Source organism: Phytophthora infestans, genomic scaffold, assembly GCF_000142945.1.
Source record: "Phytophthora infestans T30-4 supercont1.14 genomic scaffold, whole genome shotgun sequence".
Lineage (NCBI taxonomy): Eukaryota > Oomycota > Peronosporomycetes > Peronosporales > Peronosporaceae > Phytophthora > Phytophthora infestans.
In genome coordinates, this window is record NW_003303745.1 from 1,610,623 (window position 1) to 1,625,870 (window position 15,248).

The window sequence follows — 15,248 nt, forward strand, 5'->3', positions numbered from 1 at the left end:
ATCGGATTTTTTCTTTATAGGAACAGAAGCGTCTGTGCTACCTTCGACGCCTGACTCGCCATGTAGCCTCCCTAGTGTTTCTCTAGCCTCGTTATCACTTACATCGACCTTGTCTACGTTCTGGACATCCGCGCTCACGACGATCTTCTTCCTCCGTGGAATGTGAATACGATACTGCAGCTTTCTGCTGTTCACTGACGCCAATTACGAATCCTTCTTCAGCTCGTTTCTTGAGTGACGCTCCTGCCTTGTGTGCCACGTGAACAGTACAGCGCGATCCGAAATTCAAAATATGCCCCACCTTGGAAAGGGTAAGGTTGCTCTTTACTCCTTGCTTGTTGTGACCAACACGACGACTGTCGTCCTTGAAAAGAATCAGAAAATCAACGACTTTGTTGAGCTCTTCATTGTAGCTCGTGTTCGTCGCATCAACCTTGCTTATCAAAGTCGATTTTAGGTCGGGACAAGCGTTGTTACATACTGTTTCCAGAAGTAATTATGAGCGGTCACCTTCCATGAGCCGCTAGATGAACTTCACATAGGTGACATACGCTTTTCAAGTATCACTTGTGCGCTTGGTAGCATGCAGTCGTTTCCCTAGCTCGTACTGACTTAGACGACAACCAAATTCCTTCATGAGATGTGCGGTCGGCCCCTAGTAGCTGATATCACTGGTGCCTGCAAACTCATGATGCACACGGGTAGCTTGATCTTCCTATAATGTACCGAGCACAGACGCCTTCAGCCTGCTTGACTACTGTGATTTATTTAGCAGATGTTCTATACGCAACGCGACTTCAAATTCGCTCAGGAAGTCGTCGACTCCAGCCTCAAGACCTGGATACCTCTCAGCACCAGTAAAGCGCCGACAGTGTATGTGTTTTAGCCTCGGCGGCTTGTGAGGGGTTTGGGTCACTGTCGTGTCGGTCAGTGGCTTCTTGGTGGTCTGTTCCATAGCGTAGGAGAGTGGCTTCTGCTCTATCAATGCGTTTTTGGACATCGACGGTGGGGAACGTGCAGGACTTGTTTTGCCAGCTACCGACAGATCAGCAGCTGCTAACTTTGTCTCTTCCGACTCTTCGTGGAGGTATTGTGGAAGCGACCTTCGGCTTCTCGTGCTGTGGCACAGCTACGAAGTACTCGTCGGGCGCTATCTCCTTTGTAATGCGAGTGATCATCTTCACAGGAGTTGTAGTGACAGGCATATTCGCTTCAGTAGGATTCATATCGTACTCCCGTCGCACTGCAACTCTTTGGTGCCCCCTCAGCATCCGTTGTTGTGTGCTCACAATCGCCATCGCATGCTCGGGTCGTGCCATCAGTATTGCAATCATGTCTTGGTCCGACATCCGGGACATGCGCGAAGTTGGTGCTGATCTTAATGTGCGCTCCGGCATCATAATATCCTGATAGCCCTCCGGTGTACGCATGAGCCGTCGAGGCGTACTATCCGGGGGTGAGCCAGGTGGAGTTCGAAGTCCTTGGATGTGCACGCTCTGCACGAGCGATCAGTGGCATCTCCTGGGGACTATCTAAGTCCATGAAGTCGAGATGTCCGGTGGCTAACATTGACAGAGGTGTTTCTAATTGGCTGACTACGGGCTGAGCTCGTAACCGCTTGCACGTTCAGAAACCGGAAAGGAATATGCTGCGTTAGATAACCCGTTGACCTAAGTAATAAAATGTAAAACTGAAAGTGCTTTTTAAGTGGTTAGCTTCTCTCTAGCGTCTCTGCCTACTTCAAAGAGTAGCTCGTACAGGAAAACATGCATTACCGTCTTCGATTCTGGTTCCATCACCAGCCAGGTCCTTGTCCATACTGAATCTTCAACAGCGCCAGTCGTGGACCTCTGATCTCGCTATGACACCTTCGGTGCCCACCTTCTTCTAGTCGTCTGCTGCTGCACGCATGACACTGGCAGCTTGTCGTCACTCGATTTCTTCATCGAGCTAAACGCCTCCATAAGATCTTGGCCCATCTGGTTTCGGAGAAATGGCTAGATTTTGCCATCTGCAGCACATACTGAAAAGTTGTTTACACGTAGTAGACGCCATTTGAATCGAGCAAAATTATGACTCTCAACGGGAAAGAGACTATTTCTATTGATGATCGATTAGCACCAATCCTCGCTGATACAAGCTTTGTCTCCCAGACTCATTGTTGGACAACGAACGTGGTCTACAGTATATCAAATAACCGTTTTAGGAAAACGCACTTTACAACTACATTCTCTGAATTTTAATCCAGAGTTTCTCCAGGGACGGCACTCGACCTAAAAAAAACTATTACTTCTTATGTGATTCATTATTAAAAACCTCGCGCTGGAAGAACAATGTTTCTTAGGTCCTCTTTGATTTGCTAAATCTGTTATCTCCTTTTTATTTCTTATATCACAGAAAAATGTGGTGGTACTATCTCTTTGAGCGAGTTCGTGTGTACATTCATGTAACTGAATGCACAACTTTGTACCAAAAGTAAAATATCTTGACTTATTATAACTAGACATCACAAAAAAACAGAATCATGTTGCCTGCAAAACCCATTCAGTAAATGTTGCTTGAAGAAGATTAAGTGAAACAAAATAAATATCTCTTTTGAAGTGAGAACCCTAATGGATGCATTAAAATATAGTGTAACACTGGATTTCTTACATATATATATATATATATATATATATCGACGGCTCATTCGGATTTCTTTTTAACTGTTAAGCTTTAATCACAGTAATTTTGCTAGCAACGTTGCATACATGACGCTTCTACAGCTTGTAGCATGGTGGGTAATTTCTTAGCGAATGTGCACCAAACAGCATCACTATAAAGAATACTAGTAATGCTTTCTCCTAAAGGTCACACTCTAAAAGCTCCATGCAGTATTGCACCATTTTAACACTAGTCTCTGTTCTCTCCACCATTTTTTTAAGTTTTTGGTTGAGACCCTCGCACCGTGATACACGCAGTCCAGAAGCAGCAGCTCATTAACCACTTACAGCTAGCTTCACTAATCTGTCAATGGTGAATTCAGCTAGTAGTAGCCTTTTTAATCTGAATTTCAAGTATCACTAGCACTTCTTCAGTTTGAAGCTATACGTACTAAGAACGTAAGTGCTTCAAATGTGCGCACTTTCTTAAGTTCGATCGCTGATTCTGAAAACGCGATAGTGCCAAATTTACCAATAACAAAGCGACTATTCAACATTTATTTCATGTTTATCGGCTGCGAGAGCTGCAGTAGCCCCGCTAAAAACAATGGAGCTAAGTTACACGAATTTTACAATTGAGAGTGGAGGACGATACGAACAAAGCTTGTAGTCGATGTGAGTCGATGAATGGAAATTTGAAAGTGATACTGATTGAGTTAGAAATCTTAGTATTTCTCCCTGCTTCCAATATGCAGTCCCTAGTGCCCCCCAATCATTGTCGTTATGTTCGCGTATACAGATTGTGTACTGGGACAGGCACACTTAAGTGGGACGGACACGCTTGGGTGAGACGGACACACCTGTACACAATGTACACGCTACATATCACGAGTGTCCTCCCGTAGCAGATCCCCTGATCGATCCCATTGAAGTTGGCGACCCATCACAATTCAGAATACAAAATGATCTGCCAATTAGGTCGCATTATTCATGTCACTTCAACTGTAGCACGCGGTATCCATCCAGACGAGTAGACAGCGAAGTGCAACCACAACATTTTCCCGCATCGTAGAACTTGTATTGGAGTTTGTATTCTATTTAGAATAAGATGAATGTGGATAAATTCATGTATCTAAACAGCAGTACTATGCAGGTTATTGTAGTGCCGACAGTGAACAACCCTGGTACACGTTTTGTTCTCGAACATTGTTTGCTTCAAAAACGACTAATAATACGTATAAAAAGGTTCTATAAGAAATGAACTGAGTTGAGGATCAAACCTTCTTTTAAGATTTTAAACTTCTGTATCCATAGTATATTCGTGGTTATGTTACCACTAAATCTACATTCATTCTAATGTTTTCTGCTTTCTTTAGAAATTCAGAGCTTTCCCGTGTGAAACACGGCATTTGCTAATACATGCAAGATGTGTATATCTTGGGATCGTGCCTGACTATCTGGGTTCACGGCCCCATTTTGTGTGGGACTCTATGTGCTCTCAATATGTAGAGTCCCATTGGAAACCTTCTGCAAGCTATAGTTTTTTCAATTGCAGTGTATTTTTGACTCCGGCTTTCCCACTTCAATACTGCTCTTTTAAAGAACAGTTACCCCAACTGAAGTATTTACCAAATTGTACAGGTTAATATCGTAGATGAGAGGGCATGTTTATAGAAGCTTTCTTCTGGAATTATTTTTGACACTTTTCAGCATCATTGGTCATCTGTAAATATTATGTGAGCCCTAATCAGAGGATGGAAAAAAATCAATAAGATTTAAATTGTATTTTTTGTACGGAATTACTTTTTATTGCTACTTCATCCCTCCAATACATTATAAATATGTAAAATATTCTGTAATACTTAATGGCTTACAAAATTCAAGTATAAATCAGCGTGGGGCGAATTTATTTATTGCAATAATTGGTCCAAATGCCATTTTTTTAATTTGTCCTGTACAGTATTACTTGTACAATGTAAATTACTGAGCTTGAAAACGAAAATATAATAGCATATTTATTTTCATCCTTTGGCCGTAATAATATCACTTATCTGATTCCACGTCTGTTCCTTCAAGCCCAGAAACTAATAAAAGGTAGCATATCGCTCGCTCTGCATGCCTTAGTCGGCTGCGATGAACGTCAAGAAGGTACATCTAGCGTGCTTTTAAGCTTATGTTGATTTCCTTGTGCAAATACATTCTTAGGCTTAAATGCCTCTTACTAACTAAGAGTATGTACACTGTAACAACTTCCTCTTTTCCCACATTCTCCTCAATTCTTACTACACATACGATAGAGATAACATCAACATGCAGAAAAAAATAATAATTGGATTTATGGAAACGAACGAGCTTGCTGGTCGTGGCCACTAATATGAATCAACTCGAATGACCCAATTCAGACCCAGCACCTTCTTTAATAAAGCTTAGGAGCGGCGAATATTTTGCGCTGCTGGGTCGCAGTGGAAAAACGCTCTGATACAGCATGCGCTTCCACTGGAACTCCGGGGAAATGAGCGCCTGTTCGAAGACTAGAGACACGTCCTTCATGCTACCAAGTAGCTGCAACATCGGCGCCAGCATGTCGCTTTGGGTGGTCATTCTCGTCACGAGGCCAGTCGCACCATCCCAGTCGAAGCAGGTCGATCCGCGCATTGCAAGCCGCTGATTAAGGAGCTGCTCAGCTAGCCTACGGTTGCGATCGCTATTATCGGTAGTGCGCAAATGCGGAAACACGCTTCGCAGAGTGTGCTGTGTGATGGTCACACTAGTGGTTGTGACAGCAATTATGGACTCTCCGTCCACCATCTCCCACCCCTTGAGCTCCACGTGCACGTCACCGAACCATTTTACAAAGAACCAGTGCTGCATGATCGCCTCTGGGCCGTACTCCGCGTTAAACACTACATTTGGAGCTGTCATACCTCGAATATATTCGACTTGGTTGCTGGTGAAGTGAAGTCCATGGCGGATCAAGCGAAAATATTCCGTCACTGTTCGCCATACATCGTGTGATGGTTGTGATTGATGAGCGAGGCTGCGTAGATGCTGGCGGCGTTGCTGGAGTGTCTCAAACTCTTCACGTAGGAAGTGGATGGTGATGTCGAGAAAAACAGCCAGGGCTTCGGGCTGTTCTAAGTATCGTTTTGGACCTCCTCGGGGTGTCTGTTTCTTCTTTCCAAGCTCTAGAAACCTCGAGATCGCCACGCTGTTCGCTCTCATTTGCGTAAGGTATAGATAAACAAACAATGAAGTGATTTGTCAGGGTGCTGCGATCTTTTTGCATGCCCCTTTTGCTGGTCTCTGGCATAACGCTAATGGGGATTGCATCAAAAACAAATCATGTACATAGGTCATGCCTGTGTCACGAGATTGCGATATTAACGCAATCTGATGCTACATGTTACATGTACCCATGTTTTGTGGCATAACGCAGCGTTATGCTTAAAATCACGCAAGTAAAAGGAACAAACTAATAGCTGTGATGCAACGACTGGCATGATCACCAACAATGATGTCGTTGTCATTGATATCGCGCCGGATTTGTAGAAGTGTCAACCGGATCTCATGCTGATTATTTAAATAACAGGCTCCACCAAAAAATATACGGTATACTATTCCATTAGCATACCTTCGAATTGCGCAAGGGTATACATACTATTTGGAGTGGTATTATGCTTCTGGCCAATTCAAAATCAACCCCCACATTGAGTTATCGAATGCCCCCCGAAAACATAGAATCTTAAAAGGGGTATTCGCTTATTCAAATATAAAAGAGCTAAAATTGATTGCTGTTAGCTTAAGCTTACTTCAAGTACTGTAAATGGCGATTTCTGCTCCCCCTTAGAGCACTCCGACTCGTTGTGGCAAAAGCCCGACAAAAAGCTATTTTGACTCAGATTTTTGCTGATTTTGCTCGCACCGGGTCTGACAGAAGCAAGACAATAATAGTCGATGGCTATTTGGCGGAGGTATTGCAGTCAAATGCTAAACAAACCAGCACGAAGGGAAATTTACGAGCTCATTAGGTGCTTGAGCTGGCCTGAGTGGCAGAACTGCAGACATTTTAGATATGGTGAGAGAAACAATCGAAGGATGTATTCAGTAGGTATGGTGGGGGGGGCTTTAAGACACCTCATGAGCCTAACGGGCGGAGCTTTTAAGACACTCTTACACGGCCCAAGTCAGGGGTTGATTATTATTGTTTTGTCTGGACGAGTGCGAAACAGAGTGCTGACAAAATCATTTATGCGATTGCCCACCGCAAATTCGATTGTTGTGTACTTTGTTTTGTCTGAACGAGTGAGAATACGCTAAGAGCATTCCAAAAACGTATTTATGCTCGCTTTTCGACGTTAGTGTCCGCAAGGCGTTTGTTAGTCATAGTGTACTCGAGAGAAATGAGAGTAGCACTGTTCTTAAGTATTGATTAAAGTACCAGAAAGATAAGGTATTCTATTAATGCATGTACATTTGAGACCAAAATGTTACTTATGAACCTAAGTACGAATCGCGATTTAAGCACTCTAAACGAAAGCGGGGCGTCTCCTCTATCTTTTGAGCCCTTATAAGCTGCAGAATGCTTAAAATTGAAGAAGTTGTGGTCGCTCAAAAATACTATCATCATTTATGGGCCCTCGAAATGACGATACATTTAGGAGTGTTGTGAGCTCAATATTTTTTTCAATTTTAAAGATTTAGGTGTTATTTAAAAGCTCTTGCTAAAAGCAATTGAATAAGGGTAGTTTTACAGTTTTTTCGATAGAAGTTTACAGTAAATGTAACTGTTTCGGTTAAGTGCGAAAATCAATTGGCCTCGATTATCTCGATAACTCTCAAAGGTTCATAAGTAACATTTTGTTTGACGCAGTCTCATTTACGTAGTTAAGTAAAGTGGGTATAAAATCTGGAAAAGGTATCGTACGAAACCATATACCTTGAAAACGAGCAAGGGTACTTTATTCGGAACGGGTTTATACTTTGGTAGAACCCGTTATCTTTTTTCTGCTTTTTAATTTTGATTGATAAAAAAACGCACTTTGGAAATTGAGAGTGTGCGAACAAAGCTTGGTAGTGTAGTGGGTGATGTAAATTCGAAATTGGATTTGTTGAAGTTAGAACTCATCCTGTTAGGTTATCTACCTCTGCATCGTTCTCCTACTTAGTAGACAAAACTGCGTCGGGAACGCTCTGTTGGGACGGAACACCAGGTTTTTACTTGAAGACTGTATGTACAATTAGCTGGAGCGCTGTCCATTTATATTTGCCACATGCCATGACTTTTAAAGTCAACCGCCCAATCACAGCCCACGACACTAAATAATCCGCCAATCATTTCACCCATTTCAACCCACTTCAACTGCAAGCCTCGTGGCGCGTGCATGCCGTGTGCCTACAGATAGCGGTCCAGCCGAAGTAGACAGCGAGGTGCAGCCACTGTACCACAACTCAATTTGACGTTTTGAGCTTGGGAGCCACGTTGCTTCGCATCATCAAGTACCGCAGCGTCTTCTACAATAGATCATCCGTCAAGAAGTCTGCAAGCTGGCTCGTGGTCTTCATGAACGCTTACTCATCTTTACCGCTCTCAACCTTTTCGCGATGGAAGTGATAACGAATGTCGATGTTTTGGTCCCCGCTTGGTAGACGCTCTTCACCAACGCCATTGCACATCCTCTGTTCTCGTAAGCCACCGTAGCCTCCACTTGCTCTACCCAGTGCTCTCGAGCAGTAACCGCATTCGCACCCCTTCCTTAATGCATTCACTAAGCGTCATGCGCTCTGCTTCGGCCGAACTCAAGGCAATAGTCTTTGAAATACCAAGCGCCAAACCACAGGTGCCTCAGACAACTTGAGCAGTGTCCCGCCAACAAAACGTATGGCGTTGCGGTTGCCAGCCCAGACCACTTCAGGGGCTCTGTTTCGTGCGAGCCTACTAAGTGATGTCCACATCCTTGGTCTTCATGAATTAACGCACAACCTTAGTTCCAGCATCCCGATACTTCTCACTGGGGCTCCAAGAAAGCAGCTCCGCCTGTCCACGGTCATCGAGATGCTCGAGCGTGCTCCACACGCCAGGTACACGAGACTCACGACAAGTGACCTATAACGAACAGTTACTGTCCACGGAAGATGGGGTGGCTCGAGTTTCAGACGATACGTCAACGGATGACTACAGCGCATGCTTCCGCTTGAGAAAGATGAGAGCAGACAATGTAATAGGTCCGATGCAATGGTGGCTGTACTTTAGTGGTGGCATTCATAGAAGATTACTCACGCCACGTAACGGTTTACTTCATGAGGCCAATTCGGAGGTGCTACTGAAGCTCGAGACCTATAAGACAGCAATGCAGAATCCGACAGGCAAGACGATCAAACGCCTGTGCTTGGACAATGGCGGTGAGTTCACTCGTCAAAGATTCAAGAGCTTCTCAACCGCAGCGAGATCAAGTATGAAAAGACGTTGCCGTTCACGCATCAGCAGAGTGGACTGGCTGAGCGCATGAACCAGAGCCTCGTGAAGATGCCTCGCTGCACGCTGTTTTTTATGTTATTTAAAGTTTCTACTCATTTAGATGAAATATACTTTCTCCGTCCGAAAAAATAAGCAGGATGGGCGGGCAAAATTAATTTTAAGAACAGAAACCCTTTAAACGAGCAGCTGATTGGTCTTAATTGCTGTTTAGATTACGGCAATAGGTTTTGGTCGACGTTTGAAGCAAATCGGCCACCTGGTCGCAAAGTTATCGTTATGCAAAGTTCGTGGTGAAGATGTGTAATTTGAAAATCTTACGCCAGGATGTCAATTTTACACGAAATGTCATAGAAACCTGTAGAGGTGTAGCGCGTGAGATTCTCTGCTGAGCGGTGCCGTGTAGAGTGCCTAAATATTTCTACGGTCTGGTTTGCAGCGGCCGGCAACAACAACAGCATTTGTATGGGAGTACTTAGGTGGAATACGACAGTACTATCAAATGACTTGAATTTGTAAGCATGCCGCTTTTATTTTCGGACACGGTTTAAATAGATGCCCCGCTTATATTTTCGGACAGAGGAAGTATAAATTAAATTTTATTAACCGTTGTAAAATTGTTGTCAGAATCAAAAGAAGCAATTAAGTACCATCTTTCATGAGAGTATCGATAATAAGTGGCTAGCGAAAACGGTCAACACGGCGGCCTGGATCACCAATCGGGTCCCTCCGCTGTGACGGTGAAGGCACCCTACGGGATATTGAGCCATGTATAGCCACAACACAAGGTCGCGAAGGTGCTCAGAGCGCTGGGATACGCTCACATCCCCGACGAGAGCTGATTTGACTGAGATCGTACTGGTAATGTTGAGGTCACCGACGTAATTCTACTTCAACGTGACGTGAGCGTGCGATGCTACCATACGACTCGACGCATCGTATGATTACTCTGCCACGTGCTTGTCAAACTGAAGATACAAAGGATTCGGAAGATGCATGCACGGGAAAGAAAAAAAATGACTCTCCATCGTCTAGCGGAACGAAGCGTCCGAGGATGACCCAAACTCGAGTGAGTCCAAGTGGTAACCAAGTCGCAATTGTTGAAGAAAGACAGCAGGTGACTGCCACCGAGGAGGCCCCGAGTACGTACACAGAGGCGACTACAAGTGCGGACCAAGATAATCGCAATAATGCGATGGCAAGTGAGCTCGAGTCGCTGACGGACAAGGGAGCCTGAAAGTTGGTGCCAAGGCAGCACACCAGGTGCCAAATCGGTTGCCACTGGGTGTTCGCGCTCAAGCGCAATGAAAAAAGACAGATGATCCGACACAAGGATCGCCCCGTGGCCAAAGGGTATTTACAACGACAGGGCATCGATTAGAAGGAGGTTATCGCGCCTGTGGCTTACCTGAACTCGATCCGTGCCAAGTTGACAAAGTGACGCGCAGACGGATTCGGTATAAAGCCGAGTGACGTGGTCACAGCGCTACAGTACGGTAAGCTGAGAAATCTACATTGAGCTGCCAGGTGGTATGGGGGCTGTTGACGTAAGCTGAGGCTTAAGGAGAAGACATCGTCGCCTTCAGACTGCTGCAAAGCCTGTATGGACTCAAGCAAGCGTCTCGTGTTTGGATCGAGACGATCGACTATCCTTTTAAGCGCATGGGCAATAAGGCTACTGATGGCGACCCGTGTGTCTACACAAGATGTGACGGCGATAATGAGTGTATCGTGTGTCGCTTGGTGGACGACATGCTGATTGCATCACGCGACAAGGTTGTCGTCGCGTCGATGGAAGCCGCAATTGCGGAGAAGTTCCGGATCAGGGGCCTCGAGCGTGCACGCTTCATTCTCGACATCGATATTGACTACGATGTGGAACGCAAGACGTGAGGCATCTGCCAAAGTGACTAGACTGTGTCGATCATCAAATTGTTTGGCCAAGAGAGCGCGACGCCGTGCTTGACTCCGCTGGAATCGGGAATCTGCTTGACCAATACTGATGAAGCGCTGACAAAATATGTCAACGCCAAGATAAAGCTGGAGCCTAGGGGATGTGGCTGAGACTGGCGTGCACATCAGCCCATGGCTTCTTAAAAGGTGTCGTCGCGACATGGCACACCTCGCTCCCCACTATCTTCAGCTTGCCGGCCTTTCCACAGATTTTGGCCTTATGATTGTAGCGTTGCCAAAACGCATTTGTCCTGGCAAAACGGAGCGGCGACGCCCTTATCGGCCAGCTTCGACACTGAGATAAGGCTTACTTCAACTTCAGGGACGTGCATAGCATCCGACATTGTGACAGACGTCCCGTCTATCAGCTTCAACCCGACGGCGCTTCTTGCCACTGCGTCGATCTTCGTGCTAGCCGTGATTGTAATGCGAATAGGCGTTATCAGCTTCGTCATGGACATGACCTTGTCTCGGGCGCTGGTCATGTGCGAGCTTGCACCAGAGTCGACTAGCCATTCGGACTTGAGCAATCTGGACCTGATCCACGTCCCTTATCGGCTTTCGGGCTGCGGCACTCAGATTCCTTGTGCCCCGACTTCTTCTTTGTTGATGTCAGTAATTTTTTACGTTGGGCAAGAATTTAATTAGGTATGGTGAATCTGGGGAAGATTGAATCCTGATAGGAAATTCAGACTCCATAGGCTTATAGCTTTCGTTCTTTTGAAAGCATTCGGTAGAAAGAGCGCCTCCGATTTACTGTATTAGCACGCTATCAGTAATGAAAATTTTGTTTGGGTCGGAGTAACGTGCCGGTAGCTAAAAAAACTGCTGGTGAACGCTGCACGAATAAAAAAATTATAAAAATAATTTAAAAAACTGCTGGTGAGCCCTGCACGAATAAGATTTAAAATATATTTCGAAAAAAGTTAAAATAAATTTATAAAAAAATATTCGTGCAGCAGTTTTTTTAAATATATTTCGGTGGTGGGCGTTGAATGGATAAATATAGGTATGATCGTCTAACCCTTTCAAGTATGTAGTGCCTCTTAGATTTCTAGTCAAGTTGGCAAGTCGCTCCTTGCATCGTGCGAATTCCGATTATTGCAGCCGTAAATCTACTCGTGTTGCTTTTCCGCGATGAGTATCCGTGTGCACAATTCGGAGCACTTCGAGGAGCTTCGACAGAATGCACTGAGCAATTCTTCTCTCTCATCAAAGTAAGCTGAAAGCAGGGTGTAGTCTCTTGCCTTTATTCACACGCGACCTCTGTTTCCGCATAGATCGTGCTCGACAGCCTCACCCGCCAATACCCGCGGCAAAATAACAACTTTCACACTGACAAAAGCGCCGCATATGGTATGTGCACTCCTGTACAACTCCTTGATCTCTTGCTAAATGTTTAAAGAAATACTGCCGCAGAAACGAATGGCCATGAAGCACGAGCTGTACAGGAAGGAGCAGGAAGCTATGCAGAAAAAACTCGCCGAGACGATAGCGGAGAACATCCAGCGTCAGAAGAGCAAGAAAGAGGGACATTTTCTAAAGCTTCACCAAAAAGTAGAGGACGGGAAGGTCCTCGCCAAGGAGCTACATGAAAAGTTGGAGTTGCAGCAGCAGTCCAAGACTCGCCAGTTTTCTCGGATGCACGAAGAATGGACCAACGACGTTTTCCACAAACTGAACGACCCAATTGTGGCAAAAGTCCAGTCCATGGACGGCAAGCAGCGCAGTGCTGAAAAGGCTGAAGCGTATCAGAAGTTCCTGGATATTACCAACAAAAAAGGTGGCCTATTCCGTGATATTATCATTGAAAGCGAGTACAATCCGCTGAGTGACGCCAAGTTCATCCACCATCGCGCAAAAGTGGACGATCCGACGAAGCGCGTCATTCGTCGACGCGAAGAAGAGGATGCGATCGCTCAGGACGGCGCCAGTATGTCGAGTGGATATATTCGAGTCGTAAATGGACAACGCCTCGGTCGTCCCGACAATCTGGACGTGAAGCTCTGGTCCAAGGGAGAATTTGAGAGCACACCGTACGGTTACTTCCACAAAATGATGAACAGCACGGCTAGTTCCGAAGGCTCCAAGACGTATGCGTCGCATGTGAAACTTGATCACTACGACATTGACAAAGACCCGGAGGTTCTTCGTCAAGAGCTACCTAAGGGAAAACGCACCAACTTCGACGGATATAAAATCCCAAAAAGCACATTTCAGATTAATTGAACTTTAGCAAAATTGCACACAAATTTGACTTTTCATTGACTGATTCGATTTCTTTGGCAATTAAAGCTGACGTCTTCCTTTCTTTTGCCTGGCTCGAGTTCGTCTTGCGCGTCCGATCAAGGTATCAAGGTAGATGAGGGTGAAGCACACAGTCGTCCTCGATAGCAGCTGTGAGGCGCACGTCAACTTTTTCCCGTCTCCGTGTCCTTGACGAGGACGAAGCGCTTGGTGAAGTCATCAGAGATGGTAGATCAGCGTCTCTCGTCCGCCTCCTTGCTCAGTTCAGCTGTAAGCAATACGAGTGCGTCGAAATGTTACCTTAAAGAGTGGCTACAGTATCGGTGTGAGCGTACCAATCGCGCCTTCCATAAACCACGATCATGTCGGCGGAGCCGCGCAGCACTACGTCGACCTAGATCATTGTTTAAAACTCGAAGAAGCCGTTCTCACTGAAAACGTGGAGCTGCAAGCCTCCCATTCGGAGAATGTAGATGCAGTGGCTCTTGCCTTGAGCGTGGTCAAACTCGAATCAAGGACACTCGCACATCGACGCCTCTTTGCTGTAATTGGACCAGTGTTCGTCGTTGCTGAGCTCTGAGTAGGCGGCCCATAACACGCTGCTTTGTCTACTCCAGGAGTTTACCCTCGATTTCCCGGCGGGTTAGACTGTCGGCAACGATGTATTCCAGCAAAATCGTGTTGCAGTTATTGGTTAAGGGGCGGGAAGCAAAAGTGCTGTGTGCTTGGCAGGTACCGACGAGGCGGTGACAAGCTCACCCGTCGGTTGATCCGCATCGGGGAGTCGGAGAGGTCGTGTTCCTTGAGCGGCATTGTACTGTTAGCCAGGTGATGGATGACCCAGATTTAATTTCATCAACAACTTCAACAACGTAGAATCTCATAATTGATCGCCACGGTCTTTCACATCTGAAGTGAAGTTCACGTTTTTTTCTCAGAACAATTGCAGGGGCCAAGCGTAAACACGTCACCATGCCGCTCCCCGCCCCGTGGCTGTCGTACAAGACCAAGGATGGCAAGGTAAGCTGCCCCACCACAACTCCCTTGTTTCGGCGCGTCGAATGCGGCCTTACACACGCCGCAACGCTGCAAGTTGACGTCATGATTGTGTATCATACCGCTCCCAAGCTCCCAGACGTTTTAAAGTTAACACTATTTTCTTGCATTCCAACAGGAATACTACTACAACCCGGAGACTAAAGTGACGACATGGACCAAGCCTTCAGGCTCCTCTAGTAAAACGCCGCCCAAACACCACAAATCCAGCTCAGGAGGGGGAGGTTCAGGCGGTTCCTCCTCGACTCCAGCTCTTCCCTCTGGAGGCGCAGGAAGAGGCGGTCTGTTGGCTCAGATCCAGCAGGGAGCCAGCCTCAAGAAGGTGAAAACAGTAGAGAAGACGATGTTTGCTGGTCACCCAAGTGGCAGCGTTGGAGCCGGGCCTGGCGCTGGCTCTGGAGGCTCAGCCCCTGCTGCTAGTCCCTCTGTGGGCGGAGGCGGTGGCATGGGCGCTATGATGGCGGCTATTAAGCAAGGAGGCAACTTGAAAAAGACGCCAAGCTCTGGAATCCAGAGAGAAGACAGCAGTGGCGGCAGTGCCAGTAGCGCCTCCAATGGAGCGGGAGGGTTTGCCGAAATTATGCGTAAGAACCGCGAGGCTGCTGCGAGAAGATCCGGCGGTGGTGGCTCAGCTCCGCCTGCAAATAACAGCAGCTCGGCACCTGCGACGCCGCGTCAGACGCCATCGTCTGGAAGCTACGAGAACGGAAGCAACAATAACGTCGAGGCACGACTAGCAGCGATTGAAAGCAAACTCGACAAGATCATGGCACACCTGGGCATTAACTAAGTCGCCCAAGACTGGAGATACCAATAGAGGAATCCTTCACTGCGCGTTTTTGTGCGTTTAATCATTTGTGAAAACGTGGCTACGATGG

General features: G+C 46.2%; 3 protein-coding genes across 3 annotated transcripts; all 3 read left to right on the forward strand.

The window, feature by feature from the left end:
* Positions 1–8,520: 8,520 nt before the first annotated feature.
* Positions 8,521–9,852, forward strand: PITG_09239 (uncharacterized protein; the record flags this gene model as incomplete). Its single annotated transcript, XM_002903483.1, has 4 exons — positions 8,521–8,720; positions 9,006–9,041; positions 9,084–9,159; positions 9,742–9,852. The coding sequence occupies 4 exons, from the start codon at positions 8,521–8,523 to the stop codon at positions 9,850–9,852; spliced, it is 423 nt and encodes a 140-aa protein (XP_002903529.1).
* Positions 9,853–12,204: 2,352 nt separating this feature from the next.
* PITG_09240 (uncharacterized protein) lies at positions 12,205–13,296 on the forward strand (the record flags this gene model as incomplete). The annotated part of the gene is made up of 3 exons (XM_002903484.1): positions 12,205–12,284; positions 12,348–12,423; positions 12,487–13,296. 3 exons carry the CDS (start codon positions 12,205–12,207, stop codon positions 13,294–13,296), a joined length of 966 nt encoding a protein of 321 aa, XP_002903530.1.
* A 981-nt stretch (positions 13,297–14,277) lies between these two features.
* PITG_09241 (uncharacterized protein) lies at positions 14,278–15,204 on the forward strand (the record flags this gene model as incomplete). The annotated part of the gene is made up of 2 exons (XM_002903485.1): positions 14,278–14,334; positions 14,489–15,204. The coding sequence occupies 2 exons, from the start codon at positions 14,287–14,289 to the stop codon at positions 15,158–15,160; spliced, it is 720 nt and encodes a 239-aa protein (XP_002903531.1).
* Between the last annotated feature and the right edge of the window lie 44 nt (positions 15,205–15,248).